This window comes from Camelus ferus, chromosome 6 (genome assembly GCF_009834535.1).
Source record: "Camelus ferus isolate YT-003-E chromosome 6, BCGSAC_Cfer_1.0, whole genome shotgun sequence".
Taxonomy (NCBI): Eukaryota; Metazoa; Chordata; class Mammalia; order Artiodactyla; family Camelidae; genus Camelus; species Camelus ferus.
In genome coordinates this window covers 84289797-84311320 of record NC_045701.1, presented here as the reverse complement: position 1 = coordinate 84311320, position 21524 = coordinate 84289797, and the positions used below count along the sequence as shown (strand labels likewise).

Below are 21524 nucleotides of genomic sequence, written 5' to 3'. Positions count from 1 at the left end.
AGGAAAGACAAGGAAATCTTGGAGCAACCAGCATGAGTTTAGGTATTTATTTACTTCTGTATTCAGAGTTCACGTACACATCTGTCCTCTTATGGAATATCCCACTGTCACTTTTGTTAGTAAGATGAAATTGTCTAGCCATAGGGAATCCCTGTTAACAATAAGTTTCTAGAAAGAGGGAACCAGGTAATGCTGGAGTTGGTCTCAGACTGATTCCAGCCACCTCATTGTACCCACGAGGGTTCCAAGGCTCAGAGAGAAAGGGCGACCTGGCCACAAAGTCTAGCGAATGGCAGTGTCAAGACTAGAACCCAGGTCAGGACTAGAACCCAGGATGGGGACTGTCAGCCAGATCCTCCCAGAAAGTGTCACTGGCTAAGAGAGAGAGCACCTCTGAGGGAAAATGCAGGGAGGGAGTTGCTCATTCCTCTTGGAAATTTTCTTGGGGCATCTGAGCTGGTACTTGTAACAAGGTTGGGACTTTGATATGTGCAGTCTCCCCCTTTACCCTCTGCACCACCTCTGCATGTCAAGACCGTGAGCCAAGAGATGATTATGTGGCCTTTCCCCTTAGACCAAAGTATCAGAGAGGATGTTCCCAGAGGTGACTGTGTTACCTCCACATTCATTCTGCCCCAGCATCCTTAGCTTTGTTCCCCAAACAGACTAGGCATCTTCCTGACTTAAGGCTTTTGCATTTGCTACTTCCTCTGCCTGAACATCCTTTCTACAAATTACTGTGTGGATCACTCTTTCCTCCTTTTCAGGGTTTGTTCAAAAATCACTTCCTCAGAGAGGCTATTATATCTAAAATGCCACTTCCAGTTGCTCTCTATCTTCTGGGCTTTCTTGATTACTTTTCATAGCATTTAGCACTAAGTGATATTAAACTATCAGTTTTCATTTTTTGTTAATTAGCTTGCTGTCACCCCCTCAACTAGAATGTAAGTTCCATGAGAGCCAGGATTTGCTGTTTTGTTAACTGCCGAGGTATCCTTAGTCCCTGGTCACTGCATAAACACTTGTTGAATAACTGAACGTAATGCAAGTCTTACTGTATTTTTCATTCATAGCACTTAGCACTGTTTACAATTATAAACACGTGCAAATATTTTATTCATGCTTGCCTCCCAGAAAGACTTTAAGCCCCTCAAAGGGCAGGAATCCTGTCAGCTTTGCCCCCAGTTGGAACAAAAGTGTCTAGCACAGTGCCTGATACAGAGTGGGCTTACAAATATTTGTTGACTGAAACGAATGAATGCATGAGTGAATCAATGAAGGCGTGAACAGAAAATGAACAGGTGCTCTCTGCAGCTGCAACTGAACCTAACAACATTCCTCCCATGGTAGACGCACTAGTGTCTTAGAAATGGATGAACATGCATGGTGAACAAAAAGAAGGTGAGATTTGGGCTCACTTCAAGACCTTACCTTTCTGCTTGGTTAGAAAAAGTTGTGCTGGATGCCAATCTAGGAAATAAAGTGAAAAGAGTCACATGAGTATCTTAGGTTTTCATGATAGAATGCATGAGTACTTCGGTAGGACCCATTACAGCTCCCATTTAGTTGGGAAATGTAAAATGTTGAGAATTCCCTTGATCAGGGACAGAGGAGCCACTCAGTGGTCAGTCTTCAGGGTTCAGCTTAACCAAGTTTCTGAAATCTACTTTCTGCATCAAAGCAGGTATTTCCAGATATAGCGAAGATGCATACAGTTGAATTAGTTGAATATCACCCAGCCAATCTACAAAAACATCCTTTACAACCAAGTTAAACAGATATCAGAATAGCATTTGACCCAGTCTATTCCCATATTAATTCAACTCAAAATTCATTTCTTTGTGTACAACCTCTGAAACCTAACCACAAACTGTGAAAGCCTCTATAAGATAGTAAAAATAGGTAATAAGGGTAATTGTCAGAAAATATCATATTGAAAAGAGCAATGTATTAGACTAAGTAATCAATATATAACATGTAAATTTTGAAAAGTATAATTACATGGTCCTATATGCGTGGAAATATTCTGTATGTATAGAAAGAAAAAGAATGTACTAAATTGATGAGTTTAGAAAAACATGTCTTGATCAGTAAGATATTGAAGAACAAATAAGGAGAATGTTAAAAATGTATTTACTTAACACCACAAGAGTGAACTGAGCCAAGAATGCATTTGGAAAGGAATAGAAGGTCCAGCAACCAGTAACACCAGAGACCATTCCCAGTTGCTTTGGTTATGGGCCCTCTCATGCTAATGACACTACCATGAATAGATAACATTGGCCAATGAAATAAACAGTAATTAAGGGTGCATCAGATGTGATCTTGAAGGCTGTATCTAGATAAAGGGGGGTGGGTAAATTTTAAGAGGGACCCAAGCAGAGAGCAGAAGTACATAATCATATGGAAAGGCTCAGGTGACAAATGACACAGATGTGCTGAACTTACACACTCTCCGAACATGCTGGAAATAGTTCCTGTGGGACCAGGATAAACTAAGTGTTCATAAATCCACATTGCCTCCTCTGAAATTGAGGCATGCTAGGAAACCCTGAATTAGGTGACCACTGAATCTGCTTTCTTGGTAGGTTTGGTTGCTAAGAATTGTGGCAGCTTGCTTTAATGCTCTCCCTGTCTCTTGCTAGTCTGCCCAAAAGAGGCAGAGATTTAAAGATTTATATATGTTAAGTATGCAAAAATGTATGCACTACTGTTTTTCCTTTGCTTTTCTTCAAAGCTTATGTGTTTCCATCTTAAGAGCTGGCAATACTTGAACATGGTTTATTCTCCCTTATGTTAAAACAAAAACAAAATAAAACCCCTCTATGTATATCATCTATTTCAAGGAGGTGGTAACAGACCAGAACAATAATTCTGTCTGTTCTAAAACTGAAAAGTATTGATAGTAGGAATTGTGACCTTGCATTACTAAAATTTTTTAGTTTCACAAGGATTGCTGATAATTGGTATAACATTTATTCTACATTTATTATGACTAGGTTAAAATCAAGAGCATAAGTGAAATAATTCATCTTTTCTTCTCTCTCCACCTCCCTGTGTCCATCACTTACTTTGCACATCAGCTGTGTCTGAGTATTAGAGGTGGAATAGTCACAGCATCTCTGACTACATACTCCTAAGGATTTACACTCCTAAGGATACTACAGAAAAATCTGGGGACAGGGGATAAGAGAGTCACATACTTTTGGGGTTGAGAGGTTTTTAATGCTTCCCTGTTTGTCTTTAACTTGAAATCATCTTTTTTTTTTTTTTCATTAAAAAGATTAAGTTTTAGCTCCATTAAGAGTCATTCTCTCTCCTCCATTAAATACCAGGAATTTGCAGAATCCACTTTTTCCCCCAACCTCCTCCATAGAGACCTTCCCTAAGAAATCATTTCCATCCTGAACTTCCACAGCACTTACCACATATACCACTCGTTACAGCTCTTAATCATGTCCCAGCTTGCATAACTGAGTATAGTTATTCCACACATTACTGTCCTCCTCAACAACTAAGCCACAAAGCACTTGAGGGCGGAGCTAGGTCTAATGCCTGCAGCCTTAAGCACCTAGCTCTGTGCTAGCACAGACTGGAAACTTAATACATTCCTGGGGCATTTAATTCAGATCTCTCCTGTAAATTGTGTATGCTAGGACTATAATTTGTGACTGAATTTGAACTTTACTTATACCCACGAAATACATCACTTTTCTTCTAATGTCCTATCTACTAAATGGAATTTTCTTAACAGGAAATTCTCAAGGCAGCTAAGTTTAATCTTCCCTCAATCAGGCTGAAGGCTTTGTTCCTAAATGTGTGCATCCTTCCTTTTTCTGAGCAGGAAGTGTGAAACTGCTATACTTCCATGTAACCCTTCACGTGATAAGGCGCCAAGCTGCAAAATTAAGTGAGCCACCCCAAGATTACAAAATGCCTAGAGAATCCACTTTAAAACAGACGAAAAGATATAATAATGATGATAATAATATCTAAAACTTACCAACTGTTTAGTGTGAACTATGCACAGTTCTATGCACTGTAACATACATTAGCTCACATAGTAACAGAAAACACCAAACAGAAGAATTTTCTTCGTGCACTTTCCTCCAGCTCCACTGCGACACTGTGACTTACAACACTACACAGCTGCAGAATTTAACCAAAAGTTTGGTCCAGTAAGTTTGTAAAGTTAGTCTGAGTTGATCCCACAGGTATCAAGCATTGTAAAGGCTGCTAGGTGTTTCACTTTTGAACTGGCAGCTTTTATTTCAGGATTTAGATCGAGTAGGGCTCTTCCCTACCAAACAAAACAGAAGCTGACCCTCACCTTCCCACGGACTGCATGATATCCAGCAACAGCGGGGCTGCCAAGTCTGGGCTTAGGTGAATGAATGTGGAGAGGACCACAATGGCCAGCCCAAGGGTTTCCTCATCGTATTCCTCAAGAATGGCCCCACAGTCATGGCATCTGCAAAGGAAACAGAAGAATGCTTCCCATGAAAGCCAACAATGGTTTCAAGATATAAGTACATACAGGCAGTTTTGGTGAGTCTCGGAAAAGTCCCCAAAAGGAGGTCAGTGGTCCCACCCCAACAATAAGTAGGAATCTCCTGTGCCACCCTTACCTTAGACACAGACACAGCACAGACAGCAGAGAGCAGGAAGGTTCCTCCGATCACTGAAAATGTTCGTTCAACTCTTATCTGGACTAGACACGAGTTATTGGTTCCTTTTACAATGAGCGCCACCTGGACTAACAGTTTGAAGCTTCTGGTTGAGGGATTTTATGCACATGAATTTATTGCTAGGGACAGTCCATAACTCAATTTTTTTTTCATTTGCTGAAATTAAGAGTGAAAAATGTCTTGACACAAATGGAAGCTCTCCTAAGCTTTTAGATTTTAAAATGTCCCATTTGTGGGCGAGAGACAGAAGCGCCCCGTCACTAAAACACTATGGAAAGCCTGTGGAGCCTGGACTGCAGTCTCTGCTCTACCCGTCACTCAGAACAGCTTTATGAACTCTCCACACCTGCAGAGTGTAGTATGTAAAAACACAATGGCCCCTGCTCTTAAGCAACTTCCAGCTTACTGCTCTCTGTAGTATCTTTTGCAGCTTCAATCCCCTTCCTCTCGACCAAAGCCAGAGCTCTTCTTTTCAGCCACAGCTGGGCAGCCTTATAAAGTGAAGGGAGGGTCTACTGGGAAAAGCAAGGGAGACAGAGCTAACATTGCTCCTGTGACCTTTCCATCAGAAAACTTCCTAATAGATAAATTATGCATATATACTGTATATCGTTCCTTACAGATTGACTTTAAAAAAAAATAGGATTCACATTTGCAACTAAAAAAAGATAAATGGAGTGCACACAAAGGCAACCAGGAAGTTGTTACTAGGAAAGACTGAGACATGGAGGGGACACAAAATGAGGAATTAAACCAAAGAAGAAGCTGAGAAGAGCCCTCCACAGGCCACTAGGTGCTCCCCACGTGGACAGTCTAAGGCAGCTGTTCAAGACGGGCCCTTCATTTCTTCAGTAATGATGGCCAGCTGTGGCCAGCTGCATGGATCCTCACACCAGCCCCTTTCACCTCACCTTCTTTTCCTTTTATGACAAGCCTACTCAATTTGTCACTTAGGTCACCTTTACCAGGAAGCTTCCCTGGCCCAAGAATATCTCCTAACTTGAAACCCTGCAAGTCTCATTCTTAATCATACTCACTGAACAGCATTTATGTGCCAGGCAATGTGTAGGGAGTTGAGTATAAAACACAGAAGAAAGGATCCCAGTTCCTAAGGAACTCACAATCTATTACAGAACATGTATGTATAAACAACTAAATAATTAAAATACAACACGATAAGAGATAGAACAGAGAGGTGGATCAAACGCTATGGAAACTTGGAGGATGGCATGATGTATTCTGCCTTGCAAACTCAGGGAAACTTTGCCTTAAGCTGGGTCTTGATGCATGAATAGGAGTTCACCAGGTAGAGAAAGTATAGAGAGAAGGGCACCTATGAAGTTACAGAGAAGAAAACATATCAGGCATACTCTGGAGAAGATGAGGGGGCCAGGGAAGAAGCTTCTGGTGAGGAGTGGTAAATCCGTATGCCTTCATAATCAAAAGGGCCGTTTATAATAAGTTAAAGCATTTGGACTTTACTCCATAAGAAATCTGGGGATATTGAAGGCTGACAAACCTGAAGGCAACATAACCAATTCGACATTCAGAGAATGGATTCTGCTGGCAGGATGGGACTAAGAATCAAGTCTTCAATTTAGTCCCACCTTAACAATCTGAAGCTTCTGCTTGAGGGACTTTATTTGTGTGAAATTATTGCTAGGAATAATCAGTAGTAGACACTATTTGCAGTCATCCAAATTAAAAAAGAGAAATGCCTTGGCATAAACAGAAATTGCCCATACAATACTTCATTTCTAAAATAACAAATGCACACCAACACCTATGGCTACAACCATTTGAAGAACAAATTATGACTTAAAAGCATAGCATGCTTCCTCGGATATTTTTCCACAACCATGGTGAGCAAACTCTCAAATTCTGTAAATGCAGTGAAGAAAACCATGTGCTTACTTGTCTGTCATCACCGTCGGCTGCTCGTCTGTGAATTCTTCGGGCGCTGGCACAAACATACTCACGATGCTGGGTGCTGACAGCAGGCTGGATTTAGTGGCGCCTGGGTAAGCAGCAGAGAGACAACTGGTGAATAAATATCTGTTTCTGGGGGCCAGGAAAAGCCCCGTTCTCCTCTTATAAATCCTCCGGAGAGCACATTCACAGGGATGTGACGGAGACAGCCCAAGTGCCTTGTGAAAAACCGTCACGAGTGAAATGAGTTCAAGAAAGACTGTGATGTGTTTCTGCTTGTGTCATTTTAAGAACTAGACTCCTATGGTTTCCTTTGCTTCCTGACTTTGAAAAAAATCAGGGAGACTTCAGATGTGCCAGCAGGGCACTAAGAGAGAAGAAAAGAAGGTAGAGGGACTCTATCCAAGAGTACCCTTAAGTGAGTTACAATCTTCAGTGGCTGGGTGCAGAGGGGAGCGGCTCATATAATACTGTATTTCTAAAATCACCAATGCACTCTAGCACTAAAACGCTGCTAATACGGAAAAGGAGTAAGATCCCAGCTCTCTACGTACCTAAGCAAGGGGAGAAGTTTGAGCTAAGAAACATCAGGGCAGTTTTCTGCTCAGGAAATTAATACCATAAGCTGCAAAGCAAAAGACTTCATTTTTCAAACTTCATGAATGAAAAATGAAGCATTTTGAATGAACCAACCAGCGACTTCAGTCAATCAATATCACAGAGTTTAAAACTTTGGGTTTTGATGACTTCAAAGAAATCTGAGGCAGGAATCTAGTGCTCTAGTGATGAGTAATTCTGGAGATCCAGGAGATTGTTCTCCATTAAGAAAACCACCAGTGCTGAACAGATTCTCCAGGAAATATGAAAATAAGACATTCCAAGAAGAAACTCAAAGTGACAATTCAGAATAATGCCATGTTCTACAAAGCAGTAACTGAGACTCTGATTTCTTCAAACAGGAAGCCAGAAAAACCAGAAGCCAGAAGCCAGAAAAACCCAGTGGTCATTAAAGAATTTGTTTTTTATCAAGGAATTGGTAGCTTTGTGCTGAAAAACAAAACAAAACTGCATGATCTTTCCTTAAATAGGGGAAAGAAAATGAGTCAGAGAATTGGTTTCTAAAATAATCAATGTAAAAATTTTAGAAATCTAGCCAAGTGGGCAATGTGTTTCCATCTGAGGGAGAAAAAAAATGGTATTGAATGAAGCCTTTGAAGAGTCAAGATGCTTCCACACTATACAGACTCCCCTGTCTGATCAAAAGCTACAGAACCTGTTTATAAGGAGACCTTCAGACCCAAGTGACAAAGAAAATTATCTGAAAATATCTTATGTCACTGCCAAAGATCCCAAATGGGAATACAAATTTTACTACTGTATTTATCAGCAGTCTCTGTGATAACACTCTTTCCGAAGTGTACCCAAGTGTATCATTAACAAAGATCTCCAGTTGTTTCATAAAAATGGTGCTTTAAATGGAAGCAGCATATTTATGACAAGCAAAAGTATGAATCAATTGATAACAGAAAGTGCAAGAACTGGGCCAAGATAAAAGCCAGCATGACTGATTACTAAATAGTAAAGTAAACAACATGACATTGCTTCAAGAAACCAAAACACAGAAAGTTTAAATCCAATACTCCACACCACATCTACCAGATGCCAAAATTCCTGTGCTAAGGGAAAAAAATTCAGCCCATAAGATACATGGTGGTATATATATATATATATATACCTATACATACATGAATATATATATAGAAACATAATAGAAACATAAGAAACATAATAAACTGATTTTTTTAAAAACCAACAACTCTGAGTCAAGGCTTTCAGAAGATTCTCACCAATTACTACTATGTACATAGAAATCACAATTCAAGTCAAGAAAAGAGAGGGAATCAAAGTCATTTGGGTGGTTTCAAGCCAATCATTACCCAGTACAAATGCCAAGGAACAGGTATTTTTGACAACAGCATCATGAATTTGCTTTTCCATATGATAACACAGAATGTGAAATGCAGTATTTATAGCTGTCATGTATAAAAGCAGATGGGTTAAGTTATGGGGCATTGGCCGCCAAATGGCAACATTAGTTGAATCAATGCGTTCTTAAATAATGCTTAAAATATGTGAGCAAAGAGTAATGTATAAGGTGAAGGTTGGCAATGCAAAAAGGAAGCCATAGAGCTCAGTTGCCTTCTATTAGAGTTGAGTCACAGCTAAGTGTGCAATATTAAAGGCGGTCCCATTAACCTCCAGTTCTTGGCAACACTTCTGATGCCGCCACTACTAGTTCCCCTACTGAAAACCCAAAGTGCACTCTATATGGAGCTGAGAACAGAAACAGAAGGTTCTTAGAAACTTGAATAAAGGGGACCTCCTCCAAAGCCCAACTTCAAAGCTGGAGAAGTTGACAAAAGCCACACTGGGATTCTTGGAGAAAGTATAAAGGTGTTGGTTTTTTTCAAAGCACACATGCAAACATCAGTCCTCTAGCTGTATCAATGGACTCTTCAGTTTACCATGAAAGAGACTTTCTGTCTCTGTTCCCATCATTTCCTTCCACTTTTGCTTCTGCTGCCAGAGTCACTAGGTCACAGACAAGCACCAGAGTTTGTTTCCTGACTTCTGCTCATAAAAGCTTTCCCTAGGCCAGTAAATGAGAAGAGTCTCATCTCATTGTATATAGGGGCTAAAACTGCTGCTCATTGCCAAATAAATGTTAGCAAAAGCTGGAGGTAAATATCTCCTCATTCCTAAGAGAGATTAGAAGTGATAGGGTCTAGAATAATAAGTCTGCTTAATTTACGAGACTAGCTAAGAGATGTGGTCACAATTCATTTGGGGGTTTTTACAAATGATGAGTTAATCTGCTTTCTAAATGAAAACAAGAACAAAAGTAATGATCAGCTAGCCATAAGATGAATTTTGAAAATACATATTCTGATGACCTTAGCACAGATTTATTCTCAGCTTGCTCCTATGATCAGCATAAAGTCAAGTGTATATTTTGTTCAACTTCAGGTAGCTGAAAGGAAGCTATTCATCTATGATCTCAATAATCCAGAAGGAACACAGATAAACTGGACCATGTTCAGAGTAGATACAGGGTGATATGGAAAACAGATATGTCTCAGGGGGAATACCAAAGGACCCAGGAATGTGTGGTCTAGAAAAGACTGAGGAAGTAAGCAATGGGTGGCATTTTCCAAATGTTTAAAAAATAACGTGAGAGTCTAGACTTGCTTTATGTGGCTCCAAGGGTTAAAAATTCACCATAAGGAAGAAATTTTTGACAGTTATTTTCAAAGATGAGATGTCATACATTCACAGTTCCTGGAGGTGTCTGAGCAAAGGTTGAATCCACCTCATGGAGCTGCTGAAGAAGAGATTTCGGCACCTTCTGGGTGACTAGATGATTGGACATAGGATTCGGATTCCTTCACTGTTACAGTCTGGGATTCTGCAACTCAGCTCACCTCTCATTCTCAACGGCTGTCCCTCCAGGTCAGGGTTTAGGCACACTGGCACATTACACTGGCGTTTCCCCGGCTGTATCTGTTCTGTGGATAAACAGAGCATTTCAGTCTTCAATGTGGTCAATTGTGTACAATTCACAATACAAAGAATTTAACCAATAATCTCTTGGGGACGTTTTTGGTGACTGTTATTGTTGATTATTAACCTTTACAGGAAGCATCCTAGATTTTAGGGTAGAGTTGCTTGGGGTTTCACTACAAACCTGCCATTCAGGTATATGAAATGCAACTGAAAGCAGGAGAGCATCTAAAACCATCCCCCCGAAGTCCAGATTCTCTAATCCCCCCTCAGAAAGCTCAAATCCCATATCTCTTGATATGAAATGAAAAAAAAATGAAAGGCTAATGTCACAGCCATGAAAGAAATGTTTTATGCAAATCAGTAAATGTGTAAGTGATCACTTGGGGCAATGGCCACATAGATCATACAGAAAACACACGGAACTGGTAGCAAGGAAATGACAGGCATTTGACTGAGGGCTGAGGAACAGGAATACGGGGACAGGGGCAGAAATGGAGGAGGAGTGCTTCAGGAACATTTATTTCCTATGAAAGATGAGGCAAAGAAGCAAGCCATTTGATGTGCATGGGTGGAGAAGAGGCAGGTATTTGGTGAGCGAGCAGGTGCATGCTGAGATGAGTTGATCATGACCTATGCTTTAGGCTGCCTTTGTCATTGTATCTATATGACCAGATTTGTTCTTTTGGAGACTAGTGAGTTACTGAGTCAACAGATGTGGTATAAAGTGACATGCCACCTAACATTAAACTACACATTCATCGACTCTCCTCTGGCCTTGAATTTGGGGAGAACTTTTTATGGCACTAATAAGAACAAGAATATTAAGATGAAGCTCTAGTAGGACTTGGTGACTAGAGAAGCAACTTGGAGGATGGAAAACAAGCCTGGGAAAACTCAGATGAAAAAAATTCAGACAGCGTGTAAATGGCAAGTATTAAATGAGAAACCAGAGTGACATGAACAAGGCTGAAGTTTGGTTGAAAAGTGAAAAACTCAGTTAAAAGGGTTATTTGGCATCATGTAGATTTTTTTAGATTAAAATTTGCATTCGAAAATGAGATCTATTTGCCTTTTTACAACTCCACAGAGTCAATCAAACTAGGTTGTAATTGTAGTCAGAATCCAAAATGGTTAGCTTAGGCTGTGGAAAAATAATCTGCAGAGCCCCCAGGTCAAATTAACAAAAGACGGGCAGTTAATTATCAGAGAACAAACCTAGCAAAAGCTTCCGTTCTTGGTTCTGTACATAGCATCATTTCAGTAAAGAAACAAAGTCCTCTTTGCTGTGAACAAAAATGCTTCACCCAAACCCAGTAAACTCTCAAGGCTGGTTATCCAAGGTCTTTCTCCTGGTCTCTCTTGCCTATTGGCTATTGGCCATTTCATTATTCAGTATCACTTGTCACTAAAAGGAAGGTAAAACATTAAACCTTTAAAACGTTAAGAACCTTTATAAAGGCCAAGAGAGTTGAAAGTATCAGCTAAATGTAGGATTGGACATGGTATGTGGGATTTAGTTATCTAGACTAGCTCCCTTTTTTTTTTTTTTTAAGAACAGTGGGGGAAAATAAGATGAAATAGATGCAAATATCACGGTTATGAAAAATTAACAGTAGCTCAATATTTTGGTTTTGTGGACATTATAATTCCTGGTCATAAGGAAGGCTACTAAAATAATTTCATATAACTGTAGCCATAAAGTACTAACCAAGATTTGAAAACAGTCTTAACCAAGTGTTGGCCCCCAGAGCATCTCACAGTAATAAACTCTGACATTTTCATAGTTCACGCATCTTGCAAAAAAGCTTTCACGTGTATAATCTTGTAACACAAATGACCCATTTAATTAAAAAAGAAAAAAAGGAAAGGCAGGCACTCAAAAGAGCAGAATTGCGGCAGTACTACTGGCTTCAGAAAGTAGTACGTGTGCAAAACGTGGTAACAAGGTTTAGAAAATGCAGAGTGATCATGTTTAAAATAGACATGTCACGGCAGTCGATTCTTACTTTAAAATTGAGGTTAGATGCAGTTCCATCGAATGAGCATGAGGGTGTGCGGCTGCAACCTGGTGACCCTGCTGACTAAAACACAGAGCTCATATTCCCAAACCTACCGGCAGATCACGACGTCACTAAGCTGACATTTGTTATTACTGTTATTATTACTAATAATAGTCCCTTATTTTTGGTACTTCATAGTTTATAAAACAGAGAATATTGATAATCCGGTGTTTTGTTTTGTTTTTTAACTTGCATCATGAAATCATAGTTCCAGTCCCTCCTTTACGCATTTACATCATTTAATCCCCAAATAGATAACCTAACATCTGGAATCTGGGTCTTAGAGTGAAAAAAAAAAAAAATTGGACCAGCCTAGATGGAAAAAGAAGTGGCTCCAGAGCTGGAAAGTTTAAATAGACTTAACTAATTACTTTAGGCTTTTAAAAAATTGTTTGAACCACAGAATACAAGAGAAAATCTATTCCTTAACAAGGAAGCAGAGGGGACACAGAGAAAGGGGCATTAGCTAATCTGAGAGGTAAAACAAGAAGAAAAAGCTTGACCCACCAGTGTCCCAGTTGCTGATGTTATGGGGGGCGCTAGACTGATGTTCCAGCTGTCGCTTCATTAACTGGCTCATTGTCAGAGCTCCCAGGGATCCCCTTTTCATCTGCCTATACTGAGCTATATGGAGGAAATTAGGAGATGATTACTAGGGGGAATAAATTTGCACAGCATACAAAGGCTCTACACATCCATATAGACTCTTAATTGAACTTTCATTGGCTATTAATAATTGTTTAGTAAGCTGTATGCTCCTGTCTGGATGAAAGACTAAGGCACTATGCTATTCCTGGTACCTTTCTTCACTCAATAAAGAAACAGTGCCTGTGAGCACTTATCTGTAGCCTGTAAATAGTTACCTCAGTTACAACAACAAGACATTTTTATTTACTGTTTAATTTGTGTACTCTGCCTTATTCCAAAAAGGATTCAAGACAGATACTCCTGCTTTGAATTTACAGCTTAACTTTCTTTAATAGAGTTTGTGCATATATTTTTTCGGTCTCCATTATAACCCCCTGAGGACCCATGCATGTGTGCATGTCTGTGTATGTACATATTTATTTTGGAATAGGATGACACATATCAACCCCAATTTTTAGAGAGAAACTGAAGCAAATGAAATTATGTTACTTGGAACCAACCAGCAGATGACGTGGTCGTAAAACCAAAACATGCTGACTCCGAAGTCAACGCGGTTTTCAATCTCTATGTGAGCCTCTGCTACTGTTTGAAAAATGTGAATAACATTCCACAGGTATATTCTAGTACACATCTTTGTCTTTAAAAAATTAGTGGTAACATTTTAATCTTGCAGTTAGGCACTGACAAATATCCCACGATTGACATGTCAAATTACAAGCATTTCCAAACCCGAAAAACAGTAAAAAGCACTTCTGTCAATAGTGAGAAAGCAACCTGCCTCCGAGTGGTCCCACCAATTCCCGCCACCAACCCAGAGAGGACGGAAGAGCATCGCTGACAGGCCTTTTCTACATGATCCCAAACAACTGAATATTTGAAAACTTGTGGTTATTCGCTCTCTTACAAGGACAATTTCAGAAACTGAAGCTCTAAAATAGTCTAGAAGGGGATGGTACAAACAGAGATGTCTGAATGGCCCTAGAAAGCCTTAAATGTTACACACAAGCTTTGCAATCATGGTACCAAGGCAGCAACTTGATGTGATGTAAAATCAATTAAAACATTATTTTTAATGGAAATTAGCATGCTGTTTGATTCATGGTGGTCATGGCATGTTCCACTACAAAACAATCAGAGCAAAAGAGAGGGGTATGATCGGAATTCTTGTGTCTTGGAGTCCATGTTAACTGAATTCATGGAAATGACTATGCAAACTAATAAGAAGAATCTGATTCTTGCGGCTGATTGGTAAATTTTATTAATTTTATGGTTCACATGAAAGTGCAGCTTCAGGTAAAATTCAAAACCAGAAAATTTTCGGCAAATTTAACAAATTTCAAGTAAAATTCAAAAGCAGAAATCTTTTAGAAATTAACAAATTTAAAATTTGCAGCATCTATCAGACAAAATCAAAAAAAGGATTTAAAATTTTTGGTGATCGAATAATCTCTCAGTTGGTTTTAAAGATAGAAGAATTCCTTGAGAGTCAAAACCCTTAGTGTGTAGCTCAGTGTGTAAAGCACCTGGCGTTATGCCTCCAAGAACACACCACCAAGAGCTAGTCAATACATGCTTTTAATGGAGAGGAGGAGGAAGGTGGAAATCTAATGATGCACTATGCTAAATACAAATTCAGTCATGACACTGAGACCTTGATTCACTTGATACATTTATTTTATGATACATTTAACTAGCAATGAAGTCATCCTATCTCAAATTATACCCAACTTGGAATTCTAACTATAATTATTATCTTTTTTTTTTAAATGACTCATGCGTATTAATAGGAGAAGGTACACTTTCGTGATTTTGGTATGTGGACTTAAAAGTGGGCATTTTATCATGTTGTAAAACAGATTTTTTTGCAGTAAAAGAAGAACAATTAGATACAGAACCAGCCATTCTTCTTTGCTACCAAAAGGGCAAGTAACTGTTACTTGGAAATATTTTCTTAGAATTTCTATAATTGCTATTGTAACTGAATGTGAATTATGCTAAGGCAGTGTGGTATACTAAAAAAAATCACGGGCTTGAAAGTCAAACAGACCTAGCATCAATTCCTGTCTCTATTGCCTAATGGCTGTGTGACCTTAGGCAGGTCACTCAGCCTCTCTGAACCTGTTTCCTAATCTATAAGACTAGGTCAATAATACCTGCCGTGTAATGCAAAGTTGAGGATTTAATAAGATAACAAGATGTATAAACCATTTATCACTGTGCCTGGAGCACGGTAAGTGTCAAACACTTGGTAGATACTATCACTATTATGTCTATAAATGCCTACAGAACAAGGGGTGCCTTTTTTATTCACCTTTGATCCCCAGTGCCAAGCACAGTTCCCGGCACCCAGCAGATATGTAATAAATAGTTGCTGAATGAATAAATGCATGAATAAATGAATGATGAAGATGATGATGCTGTTCCATACTACCAGTCCACCATTTAAGATCTTTATCTGGTTTTCAGGATCATCTTCATTTCAAAAGATGGTCAAATGAAAATTCACTAGCTCTTGAGGCAGCGTCCACATGGAACACAAAATATACCAGCACATATGACAGTGGTCTGCAGAAGCTGCACCTCTGTTTATATTTCTGATTCCTGCTTAGAATTTCCCATGCTAAAGTCTCTTAATTGACTCCACTGAGCCAGGTGGACACCCTTATTTTCACCTCCATGGAACTCATGCTCCTCATGGGCAAAATCTGAAACCCAATAACAGAAGGCAGTTTCAAAACAGCTGCCTCTTGGACATTCAGTAAAATTTCATGCCATTGTAATTTTCTCATCCAAAGGGGCTAGATTCAGTCATGCCTTTGGGATCATGATATATTTGATACATTTATTTGATGATAACCCAGATAAAAACTTTGTTAATGATGGAGGTGATTCAAATTAAACAAAGGTGTTTCATGTAAAATTCTGTCACAGACAGTGTTTTTCACTTATCCCAAAATCAGTTCCATGTTGAGTGTTTAGGCTAGTTGTATATAATTCTTATTTTATTGAATTATGAAATACAGTGATTATTCCTTAACAAATTAATAAGATTCTTGGCCTATCAGTAACCACACCGATTTATCAAATACTTGAGATGCTGACAAAAATGGGCCTATGCCTCAGGGTCTCTGAGAACATACAACATAGTATCACCTAGGAAGTTAACACAACGTGATAAAAAGAAGAAAACAATACCAAGAGTGTGAAAATTGAAAACAATGCAGCAGATAATGTTCCACAATCAATGAACAGGTGACATGATCACCAAAGGGTATCTTACTTGATATTGAGGAATGGCTACTTGTTTCTGGCACACCTGCTTCTAACGTAGGGGCAGATGAGGATTCCCGTGGCATTTCCAATGTCGAAAGTCCTTTAGTAGCGGGATCTACAAATGGAAATATTATTTAAAACTCAGGACATCGATTAAAAGCAAGTTCAAGAACCTTTTCCATACATTTTCCTCTCTTGCCCAATACTCCCATTCAAATCATTATATACTTTCCAGCCCTATTAATTACTTTAATGGAACTGCATACACATTGGTTTCAAAGTTCCACGGAAAGCTGCTTCCACATTATACTCTGCATGTGTAGCTGTGCCTCTCAGACACCAATGACAGCACGATTGCAATGCTAGAGCTCGGCATGCTCACATCACACGTCCTTGCACCTTTCCAGAACTGAATTTCTTTTCATCTCATACTTAAAGACACTTACAGTTGACCCACCTATATCACCCCTCCAATCCATCTTTGTCTGGCAACTTCCTACTCATCATTTACATCACAAATTATATATACAATTCATCTTCCAGAAAGGCATCCAGGACCCCCACCCCCAAATTTAAACAAAAAACTGGATCGCGTGACCCTCTTATGTAATCCCAGAGCACCCTGTCTTAACTTTTACCAAAATTAACACACTATAATGTAACGGTCTATTTACTTGTCTATAACCTCAGCTAAATCGTAAGTAATTTAAGAGCAGGGACTGTATCTAACCTGGAATAATTACATACTAATAACTCAGACTTTCTATTTTATTAGTTGAGCAAGAAACAGACTGTATCATTTGCTTCCACTTCTTCAAATGTATCTAAGGTGAAATATTTTCTGCATATATTGTCTTATTAATCTATCAATAATGGGAAACAAGCTGCCCCGCATTATCCTAGATAAAGACTACCTTTTGAAGCTCTTTGAAAAATTTAATGGTTTATCATGGCAAACCCCTAAAACTCTTTACAGACCTCCCCGCCGTCTTACGCAGTGCTTTATATTGAACCCACTGAGCAGCCTGGAATTACCACTATGGGCTTCCATGATTATAACATGCCCACCCTAAACGGCCTCAAATTCTTAAGCTTCGTATTTCCGTCTGCTCCTTTTCATGTTACCAATTGTTTTTCCTTGCCACAGAGCAAGTCACCATACATTCGTACATACATACAATGTAAGTATACAGATGCTATTCTATCATTGGTGATCACTAAACTTACTAAACTGTCAGAAATAAGAGTAAAATAGATCCTAGGTGAGGACCTGGGAGAAAAGCCTTTAAGCATCAATCCTGCAACATCTGTTTTTGATTCTCAGATTCTCAGAGGTCTTTCTGAATAGGTACAGCTGCCAGATTAATAATTTCTTGATAACAAAAAATATATAACTGTTAGAATATTTCCTAAACTCTCCTAATAAAGCATGAAATAACTACCCATTTTAACTTACCTTAGTCATTAAGATATTACACACTAAATTATTTTTTTCTCTTAGGCATTTTCCCCAAACCACTAGTTAAAAATACGCACAATTACTTCTCTTACCCTTATCTGCCTCTGTTTTACGTTTGCTGCTACTATGGCATAATAATCCCATCAATAATGTAGAAAGAGAAAGCTTAAAACTAATTTTGAAGAGTTCTTTGAAAGATTATTGAGACTTTTAGAGTTTGGATTTGCTTATTAAAATCCTTGGTATCTTTAATTTTAAAGAAATGTCATTACTATAAGACAGTTATTAATAATCATTAATGTACAAGATTCTTTAAGCCAGGCAATTTTTGCTCAGTCCTAAATAATTTCATGAAATCTTCCATTTGTATATTGTTTAAGACGACAAATACTTGAATTGAGCTATACACAAATTTTTTCTATTCAATTTTTTATACTAATGTGAAGAAAATGTCATATTATTGATTCATTCATTCCTTAAATATTTGCCAACAATCTACTAGGCACGTGGAATACAATCAGAGAACAAACCAGAGAAAATTCCTTGCATTTAGGAACTTTCATTTTAATGAGGACCAACAAACAATAATTAACATACACAAGAGTAAATAAATTATTGTATGTTAGTAGAGTAATACTTTGTAGAAGAGAAACAGAAGAGAAAGTGATTCTAAGAAGCCAGGTGGTGTGGAAGGGTGGGGTGTGGTCCAGGCCTCATTGGAAAATTGATGTCTGATCTGATGTCTGGAAAAGAAATGAGAAAGTGAGCTAGGCAGATAACTGGGGAAGACAGTTTCAGGCTGAGGAACCAGCTGGTAGAGGCCCTAAGGTAGGAAAATGTAAGGAGTGTTCAAGAAATGGCAGAAGGCCACTGTGGCTGAATAGAAGAAAGGTGGAGAGAACTGTGCAAAATGTAGCCAGAGAACTAGTGGGAATCAGGACCATGGAAAAGCATTTCAGGAATTTAAAGGACTTGAGCTTTTACTAAGTAAGAAATGGGAGCCAATAGAGGGTTTTAAGCAGAGTAATGGTATAATCTCATGTTTTAAAGTATCACTCTGGCTACTGTGCTGGGGAAATACAGAGGCAATAAGGGTAGAAGGTAGAATGTGACTTAAAAGTTCCTCCCACTAAAGAAGGAGAGTGTATTTCTCCTCTTGACTTTGAGTTTAGCAGGTGATTTGCTTTGGCTCATGGAATATTTGCAGGCATAGCATGACCAAAGGCTTGAAAAGCTCCTGTGCAATTGGGCTTGCTCTCCTGTTCCTCTTTCACCACCATAGGAGAAATATTTCCAGGCTTCATTAGTCCCAGGATGAGGCTGGCCACCCAGCCCAGCCTAGATTAGCTGATCTGCAGATAAATAATAAACCTTGAGTTAAATAAATGCTTATCGTTGTATGCTGCTGAGATTTTTGTGCTTATTTGTTACACAGTATTATTCCAGCAATAGGTACCTGTTACCTGCCCCTTTTCCATCTGATCACTATTTGGTGGGACAATTAGATGCCTGAAGGCTTTTCCTCATAATGATGGCATGCTCAAGCCAAAGATACATTAGAAAGAAAACAACTAAGAGAGGAGCAAAAGGGGAGAACTTCTGGGTCTTACACCCTTAAGTAAGAGAAATGGAGTCATGTCTCATGTGGAAAGACTGGCTTCAGATAGGAACACAGCTTACTTGTAGCCCTAGCCAAGAAAGCCAGGTGTACAAGTGCAGACAAAGGAAGGGAGGCAGATGACGGGGTTGGGGGATGTGGAATTCTGATTATGTCAAATAGGAAGTTTTTTTATTGAAAGTTTGGAAAGAAAAGTAGCTATGAAATAGTCACTTAGGAGAATGGAAATGTGAATGGATCAGGGAAATATGGTATGACTGGCAGGTAAGGACCCAGCTGAGGTCCACAGTCATGAATTTAGAATAAGACCAGTCAGTACTGTTATGTGTTTTTCTCCAGTCACATTCATCTCATAGGTACAGGTGTTGGGGTAGATGGTAAGGTAAATTTGATGATAGTTGTGTGTAGCCATGCAAACCTGAAAAGGCAAAGGTCAAGGGTGATGTAGGCAGGGAGGGATTACAATGATTGACTTGAGTAAGGAAAAGAAGGGAAGACATGAAGTAGAGGAGGGATATTGAAGGCAACAGGATCAATACAGTGCTATCAAGAGGGAGAAGAAATGGTGATCAGAGAAGGGGAGACATGGACTGACATCATGGAAAGGTTGCAGTTATTGATAACAACAAGGTCTGTGATATGATCATGGGAATGAGTAACTGAGCTAGGGTGGAAGATTTAACAAAAAGTCTCTGGAGAAGATGAATTCAAGGAAGCCAGAGTGTCAGAAAAGTCCTCTGTACTAATATTGAAATCAGTAAGAATTAAAAGCAGAAATAATTTAGGAAAGAGTAAAAAGAACCAGGAATCAAAACTGTCAATAAATGAGGAAGTTAGAGATAAGCAACATGAGATTCAGAGGTGGGTGTTTTTAGAGACAAGGTGGGAACAGGCTGAAGGTGGCAATGACGGGCCAGGAAGATGCCCACACCCCAGCCCTAGCCCAAGGACACAGTGTCCTCGGGGAAGAGCTGGGTTTCCGTTAGACTAAGAAGGTAAAGGAAACAGTCAGAGGAGAGAGCATACAATGTTCCATGAAGGACCATGAATTTCTGACCAAGGAAAAGTTTCAGGCGTTTGAACAAAATGGAAGAAAGGTTTTGGACAGGAGATGTGCAAGGCTTATGGAAATTAGAGTGAGGGAGATGAAGAGTGATCTGGGGCTTCTTGCAGGGACTGACATGAACAGAAGGAAAGTACACAATGCCATTAGACCTGGTAGACACAAGGCAATGTGCAGTGGCAAGGCTGTGAGTTTGGAAGGATTAGGAAGTGCAGATGTCTGGGCCTCCCTTGACTCCAACTGATAGAGGCAAGAAGGTCTAGGGAAGCCTTACTCTGAGCACGTGGGCCTCAATTCCAACAGCCAGCAAGGAAGGGTAGATCTGTATGTCTGTGGCAGGACACTGTACAGATATAAAATTATTACAACAGCATAACATGTATTATAAAGATTTTAAAATACATGTCATCATAATTGTCAGATACCTTCCTTTTCATTCTGGTAACAAATGTATTAATATATAACCAGTCTCCTCCCTAGTAGCCAGGGGAACAATCTGACATAAGGATGAATAAAGAAGGCAACACACAGACACACACAGACACACATACTACAACCTATGTACCATATATAGCCACCCTATAGACCTCATAAAGTTTCTTATATACACATCTATAGATCTCTGTAGTTTCTAGGTCAATGCTTTCCTCCATCTTTTTTCAAAAATTTTCTTGGCTCCAAATAATAAAAAGGTGTCCCACTTTTCCCTAGAAAACTTCTTAAACTTTCTTGTTATTACCAGGATCTTTTTCTTCCCTCTGCCTGGCTGGAGGATGACCCTTTCCAAATAAATTAATGTTCATTCAACAGATTTTTACAGAGCACCTTTGAGATACACAGCTCTGTCCTGTGAGGTAGAGAACAGCCGGATACCTCAGGAAATGCCCAGGGCAAACAAAAGAGCTGAGGCTGTCCTCTTAGGAGCTTCTCTTGTTGTGGAGTAGGGGGAGAAGTGATACCGGGACTGCTCCTGCCTGGCTGTCTGACCTGGGGAGAGGCACATCATCCCCTCAGAGTGTCAGTATCCTCTCACAGAAAATGAGAGGTTATACTAGAGATCCCCAAGAATCAGCTGTAGACCACAAATGATTACACAGTCAATTCTTAATCATTCCAAGCATCCTTTGCTTTATTTTATTTAGCCCTTTCTGTTCTGTTCCTCCATCATCTGTAGTCTATGAATCTACTGAAATAATCATCCCTGACCAATCCCGTTTTTTTT

General features: G+C 39.3%; 1 protein-coding gene across 1 annotated transcript in view; it reads right to left on the bottom strand.

Moving 5' to 3' along the window:
* Nucleotides 1-21524, bottom strand: part of LOC102507782 (unc-79 homolog, NALCN channel complex subunit) — a 171171-nt gene that overhangs the window by 40619 nt on the left and 109028 nt on the right. Inside the window, exons 30-35 of the mRNA XM_032482551.1 lie at nucleotides 16170-16277; nucleotides 12749-12865; nucleotides 10100-10183; nucleotides 6603-6705; nucleotides 4331-4471; nucleotides 1432-1470 (exon numbers count right to left, since the gene is read on the bottom strand). Coding sequence (XP_032338442.1) covers nucleotides 1432-1470; nucleotides 4331-4471; nucleotides 6603-6705; nucleotides 10100-10183; nucleotides 12749-12865; nucleotides 16170-16277 — 592 coding nt within the window. The remainder of the gene's footprint in view (nucleotides 1-1431; nucleotides 1471-4330; nucleotides 4472-6602; nucleotides 6706-10099; nucleotides 10184-12748; nucleotides 12866-16169; nucleotides 16278-21524) is intronic.